The sequence below is a fragment of the Orcinus orca genome, chromosome 13, assembly GCF_937001465.1.
Source record: "Orcinus orca chromosome 13, mOrcOrc1.1, whole genome shotgun sequence".
Classification (NCBI taxonomy): Eukaryota; Metazoa; Chordata; class Mammalia; order Artiodactyla; family Delphinidae; genus Orcinus; species Orcinus orca.
This window is the reverse complement of record NC_064571.1, coordinates 68,927,428-68,939,568: the sequence shown is the minus strand read 5'-3', so window position 1 is coordinate 68,939,568 and position 12,141 is coordinate 68,927,428. Positions and strand designations below refer to the sequence as shown.

The 12,141-nt window shown below is 56.3% G+C and overlaps 1 protein-coding gene across 1 annotated transcript in view; it reads right to left on the bottom strand.

Moving 5' to 3' along the window:
* The window catches only part of LOC101281727 (ALK receptor tyrosine kinase), a 106,075-nt gene that overhangs the window by 38,507 nt on the left and 55,427 nt on the right, over positions 1–12,141 (bottom strand). The window contains exons 6-13 of the mRNA XM_033425216.2: positions 11,142–11,273; positions 10,234–10,378; positions 6,140–6,250; positions 5,506–5,658; positions 4,403–4,507; positions 2,228–2,414; positions 1,446–1,536; positions 1,252–1,316 (exon numbers count right to left, since the gene is read on the bottom strand). Coding sequence (XP_033281107.2) covers positions 1,252–1,316; positions 1,446–1,536; positions 2,228–2,414; positions 4,403–4,507; positions 5,506–5,658; positions 6,140–6,250; positions 10,234–10,378; positions 11,142–11,273 — 989 coding nt within the window. The remainder of the gene's footprint in view (positions 1–1,251; positions 1,317–1,445; positions 1,537–2,227; positions 2,415–4,402; positions 4,508–5,505; positions 5,659–6,139; positions 6,251–10,233; positions 10,379–11,141; positions 11,274–12,141) is intronic.

Sequence of the window (12,141 nt, the reverse complement as noted above, 5' to 3'; positions counted from 1 at the left end):
CAGAGGATAATCCGGCAGCTGAGCAGCTGGGAGAACCAGAGGGCAGGTCTGGCGGGAGCTCAGTCTGCTTGAAAGAACTTGCTCGGGGGCGAGGGGGTGAGGAGGAACTTGGGTGAGCAGGTGGGGCGGGGGTGGGGAGAGGAGGGCTTTGAGGCTGGGGCGCGGACTGCTGGCCAGGATTCACGTTTGGGGTTTGGGTTTTCAGAGGAAGGCCTCAGGCGGAAGAGGAACTGCTTTCCCGAGGGACTGCGTGGAACCTGCCAGGTGACCGTGTGTGGAAGAGAACAAGGAAGTGGGCCACGGATCCCACTGTGGACTCCTCATGGGGGCTCTGAGATTCGGGTTTTCCTGTTAACGTGATCCTATCGGGACACGTGAGGCAGCGGGGCCAGGGAACTCCACGTGGGCGCACGCATGCAGAGGTGACACACCGGGTGACTGTACACCCAAATATAATGCTGCTTAGTTACTGCCAAGTACGGAGATGGAGTGATTCGGGTCTCCTTCCATCTACTCTCCTACTTTCCAGGTTTTATTCAATAATCACATACTACATGCTCAGTCAGAAAATACGTCATTTTTAAAGCAGGGGCTGAGCCTGCTGCTATCCTCCTATGGACCCAGCGCACCACACATGCTGCTCTGGACTCGTTCCACTTCTGTCAAGGGGAGACCTCGGGCTGCCCCAGCCTTCAGGATGTTTGAGGTTCCCCAGTGCACCAGGAGGCCATGAGCCTGGCCAGATCTCAAGGTCCAACATCTGCTGTCAGAGCCCCGGCCACTGAGACTCCCAGTGGGGGGCCCCAGATCCACCAATTGAAGGGTCAGGCCAGCTGGGTGGACCAGGGTGGGCGCCTTCCATCACTTGGGGGCCCATTTCCTTTACATGAGAGCTGAGAGCTGGGGTTGGCGAAGCACCTGGTGGAAGAGATACCTGGAGGAGGATTGTATCTTCTATTGTCAACAACCAGCATGCTCTGTTTCTTAAGAAAAGGGGGAAAAGAACCAGCTGGTGACACAGGGATGCGGATTGAAGGTGGAGCGCTATCGATTGGATTCTTTTTCTAAGACAGCCATCTGGGGGCTGGTTCCACTCTGGTAAGACGTGCTAAGAATTTAGAGTCTCCTGTTGGAGAGGGAGGGCTATGCTGCAGGACAATCCTGTTTCCCTCGGAGATGTGCCTGTTAGAAACATCTCGTGTCCCTTACAGGCTTGGGGCAGTGGTGTGGGGTGTCTCCCTGTATCGTTACCTGATGATCAGGGCTTCCATGAGGAAATCCAGTTCGTCCTGTTCGGAACACACCTCAGGCAGCGTCTGGGCACAGAAGGGAGGGTGGGAAGGAGAAGGAGGCTGTGAGCCGCAGAGGTCAGAGGCTTTCAGCAGAGAGCCACACTTACAGAGACCCCTGGCCAAGGTCAGGCCCACAAGGGAGCCGCCTCTTACCTTTACAGCCACCTGCAGGGGGCTCGGGTCGTTGGGCATTCCAGACACCTGACCTTCATACACCTCCCCAAACGCGCCGTGGCCCAGACCCCTGTTCAAAGAGAAGGCGAGATGAGACAGGGGCACATTTAGTGGACGCACACGGGAGCCAGGGGGTCACGCACACCCTCAAGGGTAATGCCCTCAGTCTGGCTTTGCTCGTCGGTCCTGGGCCTCCACTGCTTTACCCGGCAAGAAAGTTTCCAAGCCAGGATTCAGGACACTGGCTGGACATTCCTTCTGTGAACATTTACTGAGCCTCTAATATTTGCCAGGGACCTAGAGGGGACAAAGGCTAAGCCTGCCAGGGAGGCTTGTGCTCCCTGGGGCCGGGGGTGAGGGGCACAGACAGCTGGTGGACACCCCCTGGAGTGTGCTTGGGGAGTGACAGACATGTGCACAGGGTGCTCTGGGAGCTGGGAGTGGGGAGGGGAGCAAGGCCTGGGGAGGGGCACTTGGGCGGATTTTGAGGAGAGCCCCATTCCTCCCATCTAATCCTCCTCTCATTGTACCAACCCCATGTGTATATGGGGTGTTGAACAAGCAAACACCCCCCCCAATGGCCCTGAACACTGAACCTTCTCTCCCTGGGGGGGCTTGGGGGGCCCCGAGGGGTGGCTCTACTGGCTTCTTGCTGCCGGGGGAATTCGTGGTGCAGGGATGACATCCGGCCCCCTGGAGCTCTCCCTTCCCTGCCTCCCCCACACCCCCCGCTGCCCCCCAGGACAGGGATGGGCACTCACCGGATGAGGGTGATGTTTTTCCTGGGCACCTCCTTCAGGTCACTGATGGAGGAGGTTTTGCCGGCAAAACAGTAGTTGGGGTTGTAGTCGGTCATGATGGTGGAGGTGCGGAGCTTGCTCAGCTTGTACTCGGGGCTCTGCAGCTCCATCTGCATGGCTTGCAGCTCCTGGTGCTTCCGGCGGTACACTGCAGACACATGGAGGTCAGCGCAAGGTGGCCCGGGCCAGGCAGCCAGGCCACCTCCTCCAGGAAGCCTTCCTGGATCTCCAGCTCCTCCACAGGGATCTAAATCTTTCCATCACACTTAGTCATACGAACAAAATGATTACAGATGTGAAAGCGTACCTTTAATTGAAAGATGAAAGTAAATGTAAAGCTTAAGATCATATGAATGGAAAACATTTACTGTATCATGCAGGGGCAGAGGCACATTAGTTTGGGTCCTCTGAGAAGCAGACCCAAGACAGGATTAAACAGGCAAGGATTTTACTAGGGGAAATGCCTGTGAGAGATAATTGGGAGGGAACCCAGCAAGGCTGGGAAGCCACCATACTGTGTTGAAAGTCTGACCCCATGTGAAGGACAGGGTGAGGGAAGGTTGAGCAAAGACCCTAGACGGCCATTCAGTCTAAAGAAGTCCCAGCAAGGCTCTTGCTAGGTTCTGGATCCGAAGTCGGCCGTCAGAGAAGTCCCATATCTCCAGGAGGGGGCCTGCCTTCGCAGCTCTGCTCTGCCCAGGCGCTGGGTGAGGCAAGCATGGCAATGGATTTGAGAGTACAGCTGGGGTTCTTGGTCACCTGTGTTTCCTACAGTTGAAGAACCGCCAAGCCACATAGCTGGAGACCGTCACAGAGTGAAAGGTCTCTAAACTGGGTCTAAGCTGGTGCCTGAGTTCTAATTCTGCCTTTGTTACTTACAAGCTGTGACACTGACAAGCGACACGTGACCTCTTTGGATCTCAGTCTCCTTCTCTGTAAGCAGGGACAATAACTCCTGCCCTGTCTCCTAAAGCGCCACTCCCCGTCCCCTAGGTTTGTGATAATGAAATGAATTCACCAACATAAAATGGTTTTGGAGGGAATTCCCTGGCGGTCCAGTGTTTAGGACATGATGCTCTCACTGCCGGGGTGTGGGTTCAATCCCTGGTCAGGGAACTAAGATCCCACAAGCTGTGCAGTGCCATGAAAATAAATAAATAAAGGCAGGAAGGAAGGAAGGAAGGAGGAAAGAAAGAAAGGAGGAAAGAAAGGAAAGAAGTGGTTTTGGAAAGTTCTAAACAGCTTTCCCAGTACAAGTGACCACTATCACTGTTACTACTATGTGTGAGAACATTCTATATATAAGGCAGACTCCACGGGGGTGATTCACAGAGCGGGGCCGGGGCAAGTGAGTCAACTCCTGTGCGCTCAGTTCCTCCTCTGTGAAATATGCCAACCGTGATCATAGGTTCTTTGAGGGTCTGGTGAACTAAAGTGTGTCAGTCACCCATCGCGTGGTAAGCGTGCAGCCAGGTAGCTCTCGTCATCCTGCCCTTTGCAGGATGGCATCACGGGGATCACATTAGCTGCCACCTCCCTGTCTCCCCCCAGATTCCCTGCCCTCGAGCGGCTGGCCTGAAAGTGCTGTCCGGAGCTGAGCCTTTCCTTCTGCTTCCCCTCAGGTCCCTGCCCACCTGTCCCGGGCATTTCCAGCAGGAAGAGCCTGGCTGGACCATGCAGGGCCCTCTGCGACCTGCAGGTCAGCACCCCCTGGCTCACTGGCCTAATTGGAAACAGTCAGAAACCAGCTCTGCATTCTCTGCATGGAGTGGGGAAGGGCGGGCTGGAGGCGTGACACAGGAAGCGAGCCAGACTAGAAGAAGCCCAGGTCTGATGAGAGCTGAAAGGGAGGCCTGGGGTGGGGCTGACCTTTAGCACTCTGAAGAGTGCCCCCTCCTTGAGCAACCAGGAGGCTATGCACAGGGCTGAGGTTCAGAATCATGGCTCCTAGAACCAGGGATGTGCAGGGGGTGGAGTGAGGGGGCCTTCTGTTTTGGCTTGGCGTGGGCTGCCCTCATCACTACCCACCCGGAGTGAAACCTCGGCATCCACGGCACAGCCTGAGATGCTGTTCTGTTCCGCCAGGTCTGCCTTCCCTGCCCAGCTTTGGAAGTGCTGGGGCTCTGGGACACTCACCGATCATGATGCCAGAGAAAGCCAGGACGAGGGCGGCCACGAGGGCAGAGGTCACGACGGAGAGGATCAGCGAGAGTGGCAGGTGGGGCTCCGGGGTGGGCGACACTGGAAGACAGGTCCCCACGGGGCACCAATGACCACACGGATTCTCCTCTGAGCTGGCCCCAAGTCAGAAAGACCCTCCCCGGCCTTGGACGCCTGGACCACCATCCTTTTCAGAGGACCAGGGCATGAAGCAGGTTTGTCCTGGTTTTACAACTTTCAACTGTAGCTTTCGTGGGGAGGGAATACGTAAAAGGGATAAATATCAAAATCTGGACATTGATCCAAAACATCAAATGTGCATGACAGGATGAAGATGAAAGGTGAGCCAGCAGCGGCTGCAGAAGAGATTCAGGCACCTGAGATGACTACAAACTCAGTACGACCCAGCGACAGAGTGTCCCGGTCAGTTAGACTCTAGAGGCTGAATTGATTCTCTGTCCGCGAGCGCACCGGGCCCAGCGCATGGGAGGGCGGGCCCGGGTGCACACTGGCATCGGACACAGCGAGGCACCGTGCCTGGGCCCGGACACTGCATTTCAAAAGGGACGTTGACAACTGGAACACCAGGATGAGAAGGAGGCATAAACCTGTGTCCCACATGAATGGATGGAAATAAACGGGTTATTTAATGTGGAGAAGACTTGAGGAGGAGGACGGCAGCGCTGTGTTCAGACGCCGCGCCTGAAGGGCCCCTGTGAGCAGGGAGCCCAGGAGTGGAAGCTGGAAGGAACGGGTCTGGCGCTGTGACTCCCCGATGGGACGCTGTGCCTTAGGAGTACTGAGGTCCCTGGCGCTGGGGGGTCCAGTGGAGATGGGCCGGTCCCCTGGTGGGGATGTGGGGGTCGCATCTGGGATTAGGGGTGGGACTAGGTGACTTGCAACTCCTTCTTGGGCCGTGACCCACCTTTCACACACAGGTCCCTCTACCCATCAGCAGAGCACTGGTGCTGGGGGCAGACAGGGGTGTCAGGAAGTTTACAAAACTGCATCTGAGGTGTCCCAGAACCAAAGAAACCAGCTGTGGCTCAAGCTCTGGGCTCCCTCCCCCACCCCCTTACCTATGCAGGAGACGCCGTCCTCGGCCAGCACTGTCCCGTGGTCACAGAAGCAGATGACCCTGTGGCTCTCAGGGTCCATGTGGCACTCATCTACCTCACAGTGGCTGCAGTTCAGGTAATGCTTAATATTCACTTCCCCGTGGCCCTCCATCACTGGTGAGAAGGAGGGAGGGTCAGCCTCGGGCGGAGGCCGCCCTGCACCCCACCCCCAGGCTCTGCACTCTGTCTCCAGCTGGTCAGGGCGGGTTCTCTGGTCCCTGCTCCTACGTCCCATTGCCGCTGGGAGCGCTGCCTGTGCAGGAAAGTCCACAGCGCATCTGGTGAGGGGAACTCAGACAGAGGACAGGCAGGCAAGTGGGAGGGTCCACACGAGGGTCACTTAGGTTGGTACAGGTACCGGGCCTATTACTGTTGCACTTTCTAGGGCTGGCCAGTCTTCTCCTTCTGTGTCCAAATCAGATCACGCATCCTGATTTCCAGGAAACTTGGTGAGATGACCACTAAGTAGACTTGCCTGCAAGGGACCCACGATCACACCTTTGTGTCCTGGACTTACATCAGTAGCCCTGGAGTTTTAGCTGGGAGGGAGAACTGGCTTAAGGAAGCTGGTTCTGCCACCTGGCAGAGGGGGTACCTTTTAAAGCCGGGGTGTACAGGATGCCCAGTGGATTGATGAAGGAAACCCCATCCTCTCCGTCCATCTCGGGGTCATTGTTTGAGGCAGCATTGCCACCTGTGGCAAACCAGAGGAGAGTTTAACGCAGAGAGGTGGGTGCCCAAGTCTGGACACATGTGCGCATCAGCAGGGCGAGCAGCGGGGTCAGGGAGGGGCCTCGAGGGCGGGGCGGTGGGGAGGGAAGGGAGGCTCAGGGCACAGGGGCTGCACTTGGGGCTCGGCTCAGTAGAAGCCTGGTATGTGGGCCACTTTCTCCTCCAGGTCCGGGCCAGCTCCCGCTGGGGGGTCTCCACCACTCTGCTGGGCGCCCCCAGGAAGCAGTCCATGTTAGCAAGAGTCAGAAGAGTTCTAGTCTCCCCGGGCTGGGTTGGCCCCTTGGCCCCTCTTCCAGGACTGGCCGGGCAGTAGCACCGAGGAGTGGCTGTCCTGTCCCATCTGGTCAGGGTTGGGGCAGGGGGGATGGGCCCCTGTGCCTCTAGGCTCCTGTCCCTCCTTTCAGTGGGGGTTGGATTATCTTTGGGCTCCTCCCCTTGGGCTCTGCCCACCCACCCTAGGCTTGGAAAAGAAGAGCATCTGGTCAACACGAGCATCTCACACACAGCGTAAAGCAAAACACGGACAGCACATCACAGCGCGTGCATGCATTGTGTCCTAGTCTGTGGGGATGCTTCTCAGCTTCAGAAGGCTCTTCTGCTCTGCTCTGAAGCCCAGAGGAGAGCTGGGGCCAGGGGCCAGCTGCTTGCTGAAGGGCTGGGCTGGACTGCCCGCAGCTGCCCTCAGGGCAAGCACCCATCAGCAGGGGGAACGGCGCCCTTCTGGAAGCTGGCGGGCTGGGGCAGGAAAGGGAGTGTGGGGAGTCCACGAGGCCAGAAGCTGCACACCAGGCCCTCAGGGAGCAGGCTCGTTAAGGACTCGGGCCAGGCCATCCGAAGGGAGGCACAGGGTAGAGGAGTCTGGCCTCCAAGGCTCTCAGGCCAGTGCGTCCTTGGGGGAGGCCCAGAGGAGAGGCTGGGAAGCCAAAGCCCCTTTATCATTGGCTTTGGGGGAGATCAAGAATCATATGGGATCTTGATGCTGTCCTATCGAAACCTCGAGGCAGGATGCTGGCTCGAAAGCCAACACCCTGCCTCTGGCTCGTGTGGTGGGGCTGGGAGGAAGGCGTGCAAGGTCACATTACAGTCCACACTGGGGCTGGGCCAGGGGCGTGCAGGCAGGGGCCGGGGGGCGGACAGGGAGGTGAGGTGCCTAGGACTAAGTGGGGAGGGCAGTGACACCTTGAACGCGAATCATCTTTACCTATATATCCTCCGCCTCCTCCACCTGAGGAGCACCCCCCTCCACCCCCTCCGAAACCCCCTCTGGTCTCCCACCCCCACTTCTTCACGGCCTGGGGGCAGGAATGTCCTCCGGTGGCACCTTCCAGCAAAGACTTTCCAGACCAGAGCAAGGAAGTGTTATCATTCCAGCCACCTCCGCCACCTGTGGGAAGAGACGGAGAAACGCCGAGGTGAGGGTGCTGGCTGGGCTTGGGCAGCAGCTGGGCCTGGCGAAGGAAGCGGGGCTCGGTGTCTTCGAGGGGTGCTTGCCCCTGTCCAGTGCCCAGGGGCCCTGTCCTCAGTGGGGCCTGGGGCCTTCAGAGTCCACGGCCGAGCGTGCCCTTTGCCCGAGGGAGAGCTGCTCTGGCCACAGTCGTGCATGTCCCGATGGGAGCCCCTCGCGCCCCAGCTTCTTGTCAGGCCTCTGGCTCAAGAGCCCGGCAGTGTGCTCGGTGAGGGACGGGGGAGGTGGAGGGGACAGGCTGCACGACTACTAAACTCTGCCTCTGCCTTCCCTCTGTGCCTGCCAACTCCTGAAGCGCCCGGCCTGCGTTTCATTAACTGCTTCCCATCTCAAAGAACCGGGACCAGCTGTCAAAACCCTGCCGAGGTCACGGCAGTGAAATTCCTAGCAGGAGCCCTGGATTAAGGCACCAGATAACCCAAAGTGCTTTAATTATCTGCTAGGCAAGAACTTCCCCGGCCTGAGACTTGGTTTCCTCACCTGTCACTTGGAGATAATGAGACACCTCATGGGGTGGATGTTAGGATCAAAGAAGACAGGGAGCGTATGAAATATTTTACAAACCGCCAAGTGGAGGGCTCGCTGGGCGTTTGTGAGGCAGGACACACACAGGCAGAAGGCCTCACACTCTGACGCTCAGGCAGTGTCTTGCCTGCCTGCTTCTAAGGAGCTGCTCCGAGGTCAAGAGCAAAGAGAGCTGTGGGTGGAGGTGGTGATGCTCTGGCTACAGTGGCAGCAGCTGGAGCTGTGCTTCCCAACGCCTGGGCCTGCTCTGAGCTCTTGCAAACGAAATGTTCTTTACAGAGCTAGGTTGAACGTAACTGTATCTTAAGGCCACAGGCAGACCACAGTACATCTCTCCCGAGGCCCTGGAAATTCCAGGACGCCCACCTTGTCTCCCCATATCGTTTTGTGTGACATTTCAAGAGGCAGTTTACTCCAGAAGACCCCAAAGCCCTTTCTGCCCCAGCAGATGCTGGTAGATGGGAACCAGGAGAAACAGCTGTGCGTGTGTCTGCTGGAACCGTAAGGGTTAACCTGCCCGGAAGGGTCCTCTGGGAGAACTTGTGGCCAAGGTTCTTCTGGACCCAGAGGGGGCAGCAGAGGGACGTCTAGGTGGGGAAAGCTGCAGACAGGGATGACTATGGTGCTAGAAAGAGGGAGACAGGTTTCAGGAAATGAGCTTGGGTCTGGAACAGAGACAAGCAGAGCTGAAATGAGGTCCTGGACAAGTCGTGAGGACCTTCTGTCAGCTTCGGAAGCTACAGGACTCCAAGTGTTTGGCCTCCCTTTGCCAGCCAGAGGGTGGGTATGGGGCCAGTCAAGGTGGTTGATGTCATGTGGTGGAGGGAAGGCCCCTCAGTGCCGTTAGCCGGAAGTGGGCTCTGCTGGCTATTCGGGGCCGTGAGCTTAGTGAACAAGTTAGGACGAGATGGGCCTGATACCAGGTCTGCCCTCCCGCCCGGAGCACCCTACCCTTGCGTCCTGCACAGTCCCCAGCTAAGTTGGTTTCCGACCCCCACTCTATCTCGCAGCCTTCAAGCAAACGTGTGGAAAAGAAAACGATGGACGTAAAAATAAAAACAGCAACAACAGTGTTTTAAAAAACGGACTAAGTACGAAACAGTTTGGCCATCTTGAGGAAAAAAATCCACCAACTTTCCATGAGCTTGTTGACTCTTCTGTAAAATGAAATGATATGTTTGGAAAACCCTACAGGACTGTTTTGAAAAGCACATGTATAATAGATGTGGAAGTGCTTTGTAATTTATTACATGCTGGACGGATGTAAGGGGCACTGTATCACTGCGGTAATTCCTCGCTGTGACCGCTTCTCCTCTTTCTTCTATCTCTCTCTCAATTGAAGAGAAAGTCTGAGTGTTTATTTTAATTAATCTCAAATCTTAAACACCTTCAAAAATCCTCCCTCGATCTGATTGTGGAAAAAAGAAAATACAAAAAGGAATGGCTGACTTGGGAGGAATCAGAGAATTCACATCCCCTTTGGTGTCTGCCCCCTATTTCTGCGTTGCTGGCTCTCATTAAGGAGACAGAGAGCCCAACCATGGAGATTCCAGAAAGAGATTTTCCAGCAAGGAGATGTGTGCCCTGGCAGCCCGGGGCCCAGAAGTACGAACAAGCCACAGGGGCCCGGGGGCCTGACTCTGCCCAGATTCCTTCCACCTGCTCACATCCAGTTGCATTTGGTAAAACCCGGGGACGGTTGGGTTGGCGGTCAGACTGCTGCCGCCTGCCTCATTTTCTCAGTGACCTTCTGCAAGTCCAAACCCCGTGCTGGCAAGGCGGCCTCTGGGTCCCCAGCGTATGGCCTGCCCTTCCTCTCTTGATCCCGGTACCAGTATCCAGAGCTCCCAGCATCTCAAGGGCCAGCGACTAAGATGCCCACAGGCGTGTGACGGCGCCCCGCCGAGCTGACGCTCACACAGTCCGGGGAGAATGTTCTGGGAGAGGGTGGGCTTGCAGTGGTTTACCTGCGGCTCCGGAATTGCCATTCAGCCCTAGAACTGAGGAGTTATTCTCCAGTCTCTCTGGGTGGAACGTGTCTGTCTTGGCTCCGTAGGCCCTGCCGCCACCGCCGGCCGCAATGATCAGGGGCACTGGCACTCCATCCTTCATCTGCCCAGGGGAGACATTCAGAGGTTGAGAAACCGAGTGGGGCTCCCACTCTGGAGACCCCTGAGCAATTTAAATGTTTAAATGTGGCCGAGTGTTTGCTGGGCAGTGGGTGACATCTCAGTGGTCTGAGGGCCCTGATCTCATGTTACAACAACCCATCAGCTCTTCCATCCCCTCCAGCCCCGGGCTCGTGTATTAGTCCAGGTTCAGTACGTGAAGCAAAAGCACTAGGAGATAGAAATGTTTCTGAATACGAGGAGGCTGTTTCTACAGCCCCTTTCCTGAAGTTCCTCTCTAGCCTCAGGGGTCTGGCAGCTGGTTGCAGAAGCAGGTCTCTCTCCTCTCCTTCCTCTCTCCTTCCTCTGCACACTCAGGGGTCTCTGCTCTGATCCCCACAACTTCAAGATTAAGCCCTCAGCATCACCGTCCCTGCAGGAAGACCCAGCAGGAAACCTTTGCCTATTTTCGATGACATAAGAAAAGTCCACCTTAGGACAGAGGAGGGCACAGTGGGACCCTCTGGGACTCTGAAGCAGGATGGCAAAGGTGTGCGTGGTGAAATCCAGCTGGCATATCAACATGAGAAGGGCCTGTCCTTTCCTGGACGGACAGGGAACCTTATATTCCCTCTGGGCCTTGGTTTCCTCAACTTTAAATGGGGCTAAGAGCACCCGAGGTGCTTCATTCCCAGGTCTGTCCTGAGCATCCAACACCAGGACACAGAGAAGGCGCTGCCCTGGGGAAGCTGGCACCCAGACCTCACCTTAAATACGTAGGTGGCTCCGCCCCCTCCGCCGCCCCCTCCTGCCCACTCGTGCACACTTTTGTTCACGCGGATTTCTTCTTCTATCACGTTGTTCTCTCCAATGCAGACTTTCTGGATTAGTTGGTTTGTCTGGAGAAACAAAAAGCACCTCAGGTTTGTGCCCAGGGTTCTCTACCTCCCAGCACACAGACCTCCTATGTTTAAAGATAGGGTCTGACGATCTCTCAAATAGCTTGCCGTTGAATTGAGGAGACAAAAACTACACACAGATAACTTCCACTCTGGGCAGTCCTGGAGAAGGACCACAGGGACAGCTTAGAAGAAAATGCATGGGAAGTTGAGGAGGGAGAGTGAGGCTTTGTTGCTGGACTGGTGAGCAGGGAGGACTGCCTGGGGGAGGTGGCATTCACTTGGGCCTTGAAGGATGGGGAGATGTTTAAACACTGAGAATGGGAGAAAATTAGGACATTACAGGGGAGGAGATCAGCATGAGTCCAGAGGGAAGGAGGTGAGCGTGGTATTTGGGGGGAAAAGTATAAGGAGTCTCTCTGGCTCAGAAAAGTCCATCTGAGGACAGAGAGGTGGTCCAGGAGGACCTGCTGGATCCTTTGGATTCTGAAGAGGGGGTGATAAAGGCCCCATGCGGTAAGACAGTGCTGGCGGGAGTGTAAATGGGAGTGGGTAGAGGGAACCTAACTGGACAGTCAGATCCTGGACAGAGGCCTTGAATACAAACAGAGAAGGAGCTGGACTTCATTCTCTAAGCAGCGAGGAGCCACTGAGGTTTTTTGAGAAGTTGCAGTTTGAAGTATCTTGTAAAGAGAAGAAAACAGTGGGAGGCCAAACTCAGATTTTATTCCACCTGGTGTGGGCCCAGGCACCTGGGAGTCTCTGGGGACATGCTGGAAATTCCTGTGACCCAGAAGCCTGGAATCCCTGAATAAAGAGGGCAGCGTTTCAAGAACAGCCACCCTGCTTGTCAGTCACAGCAGCTGAG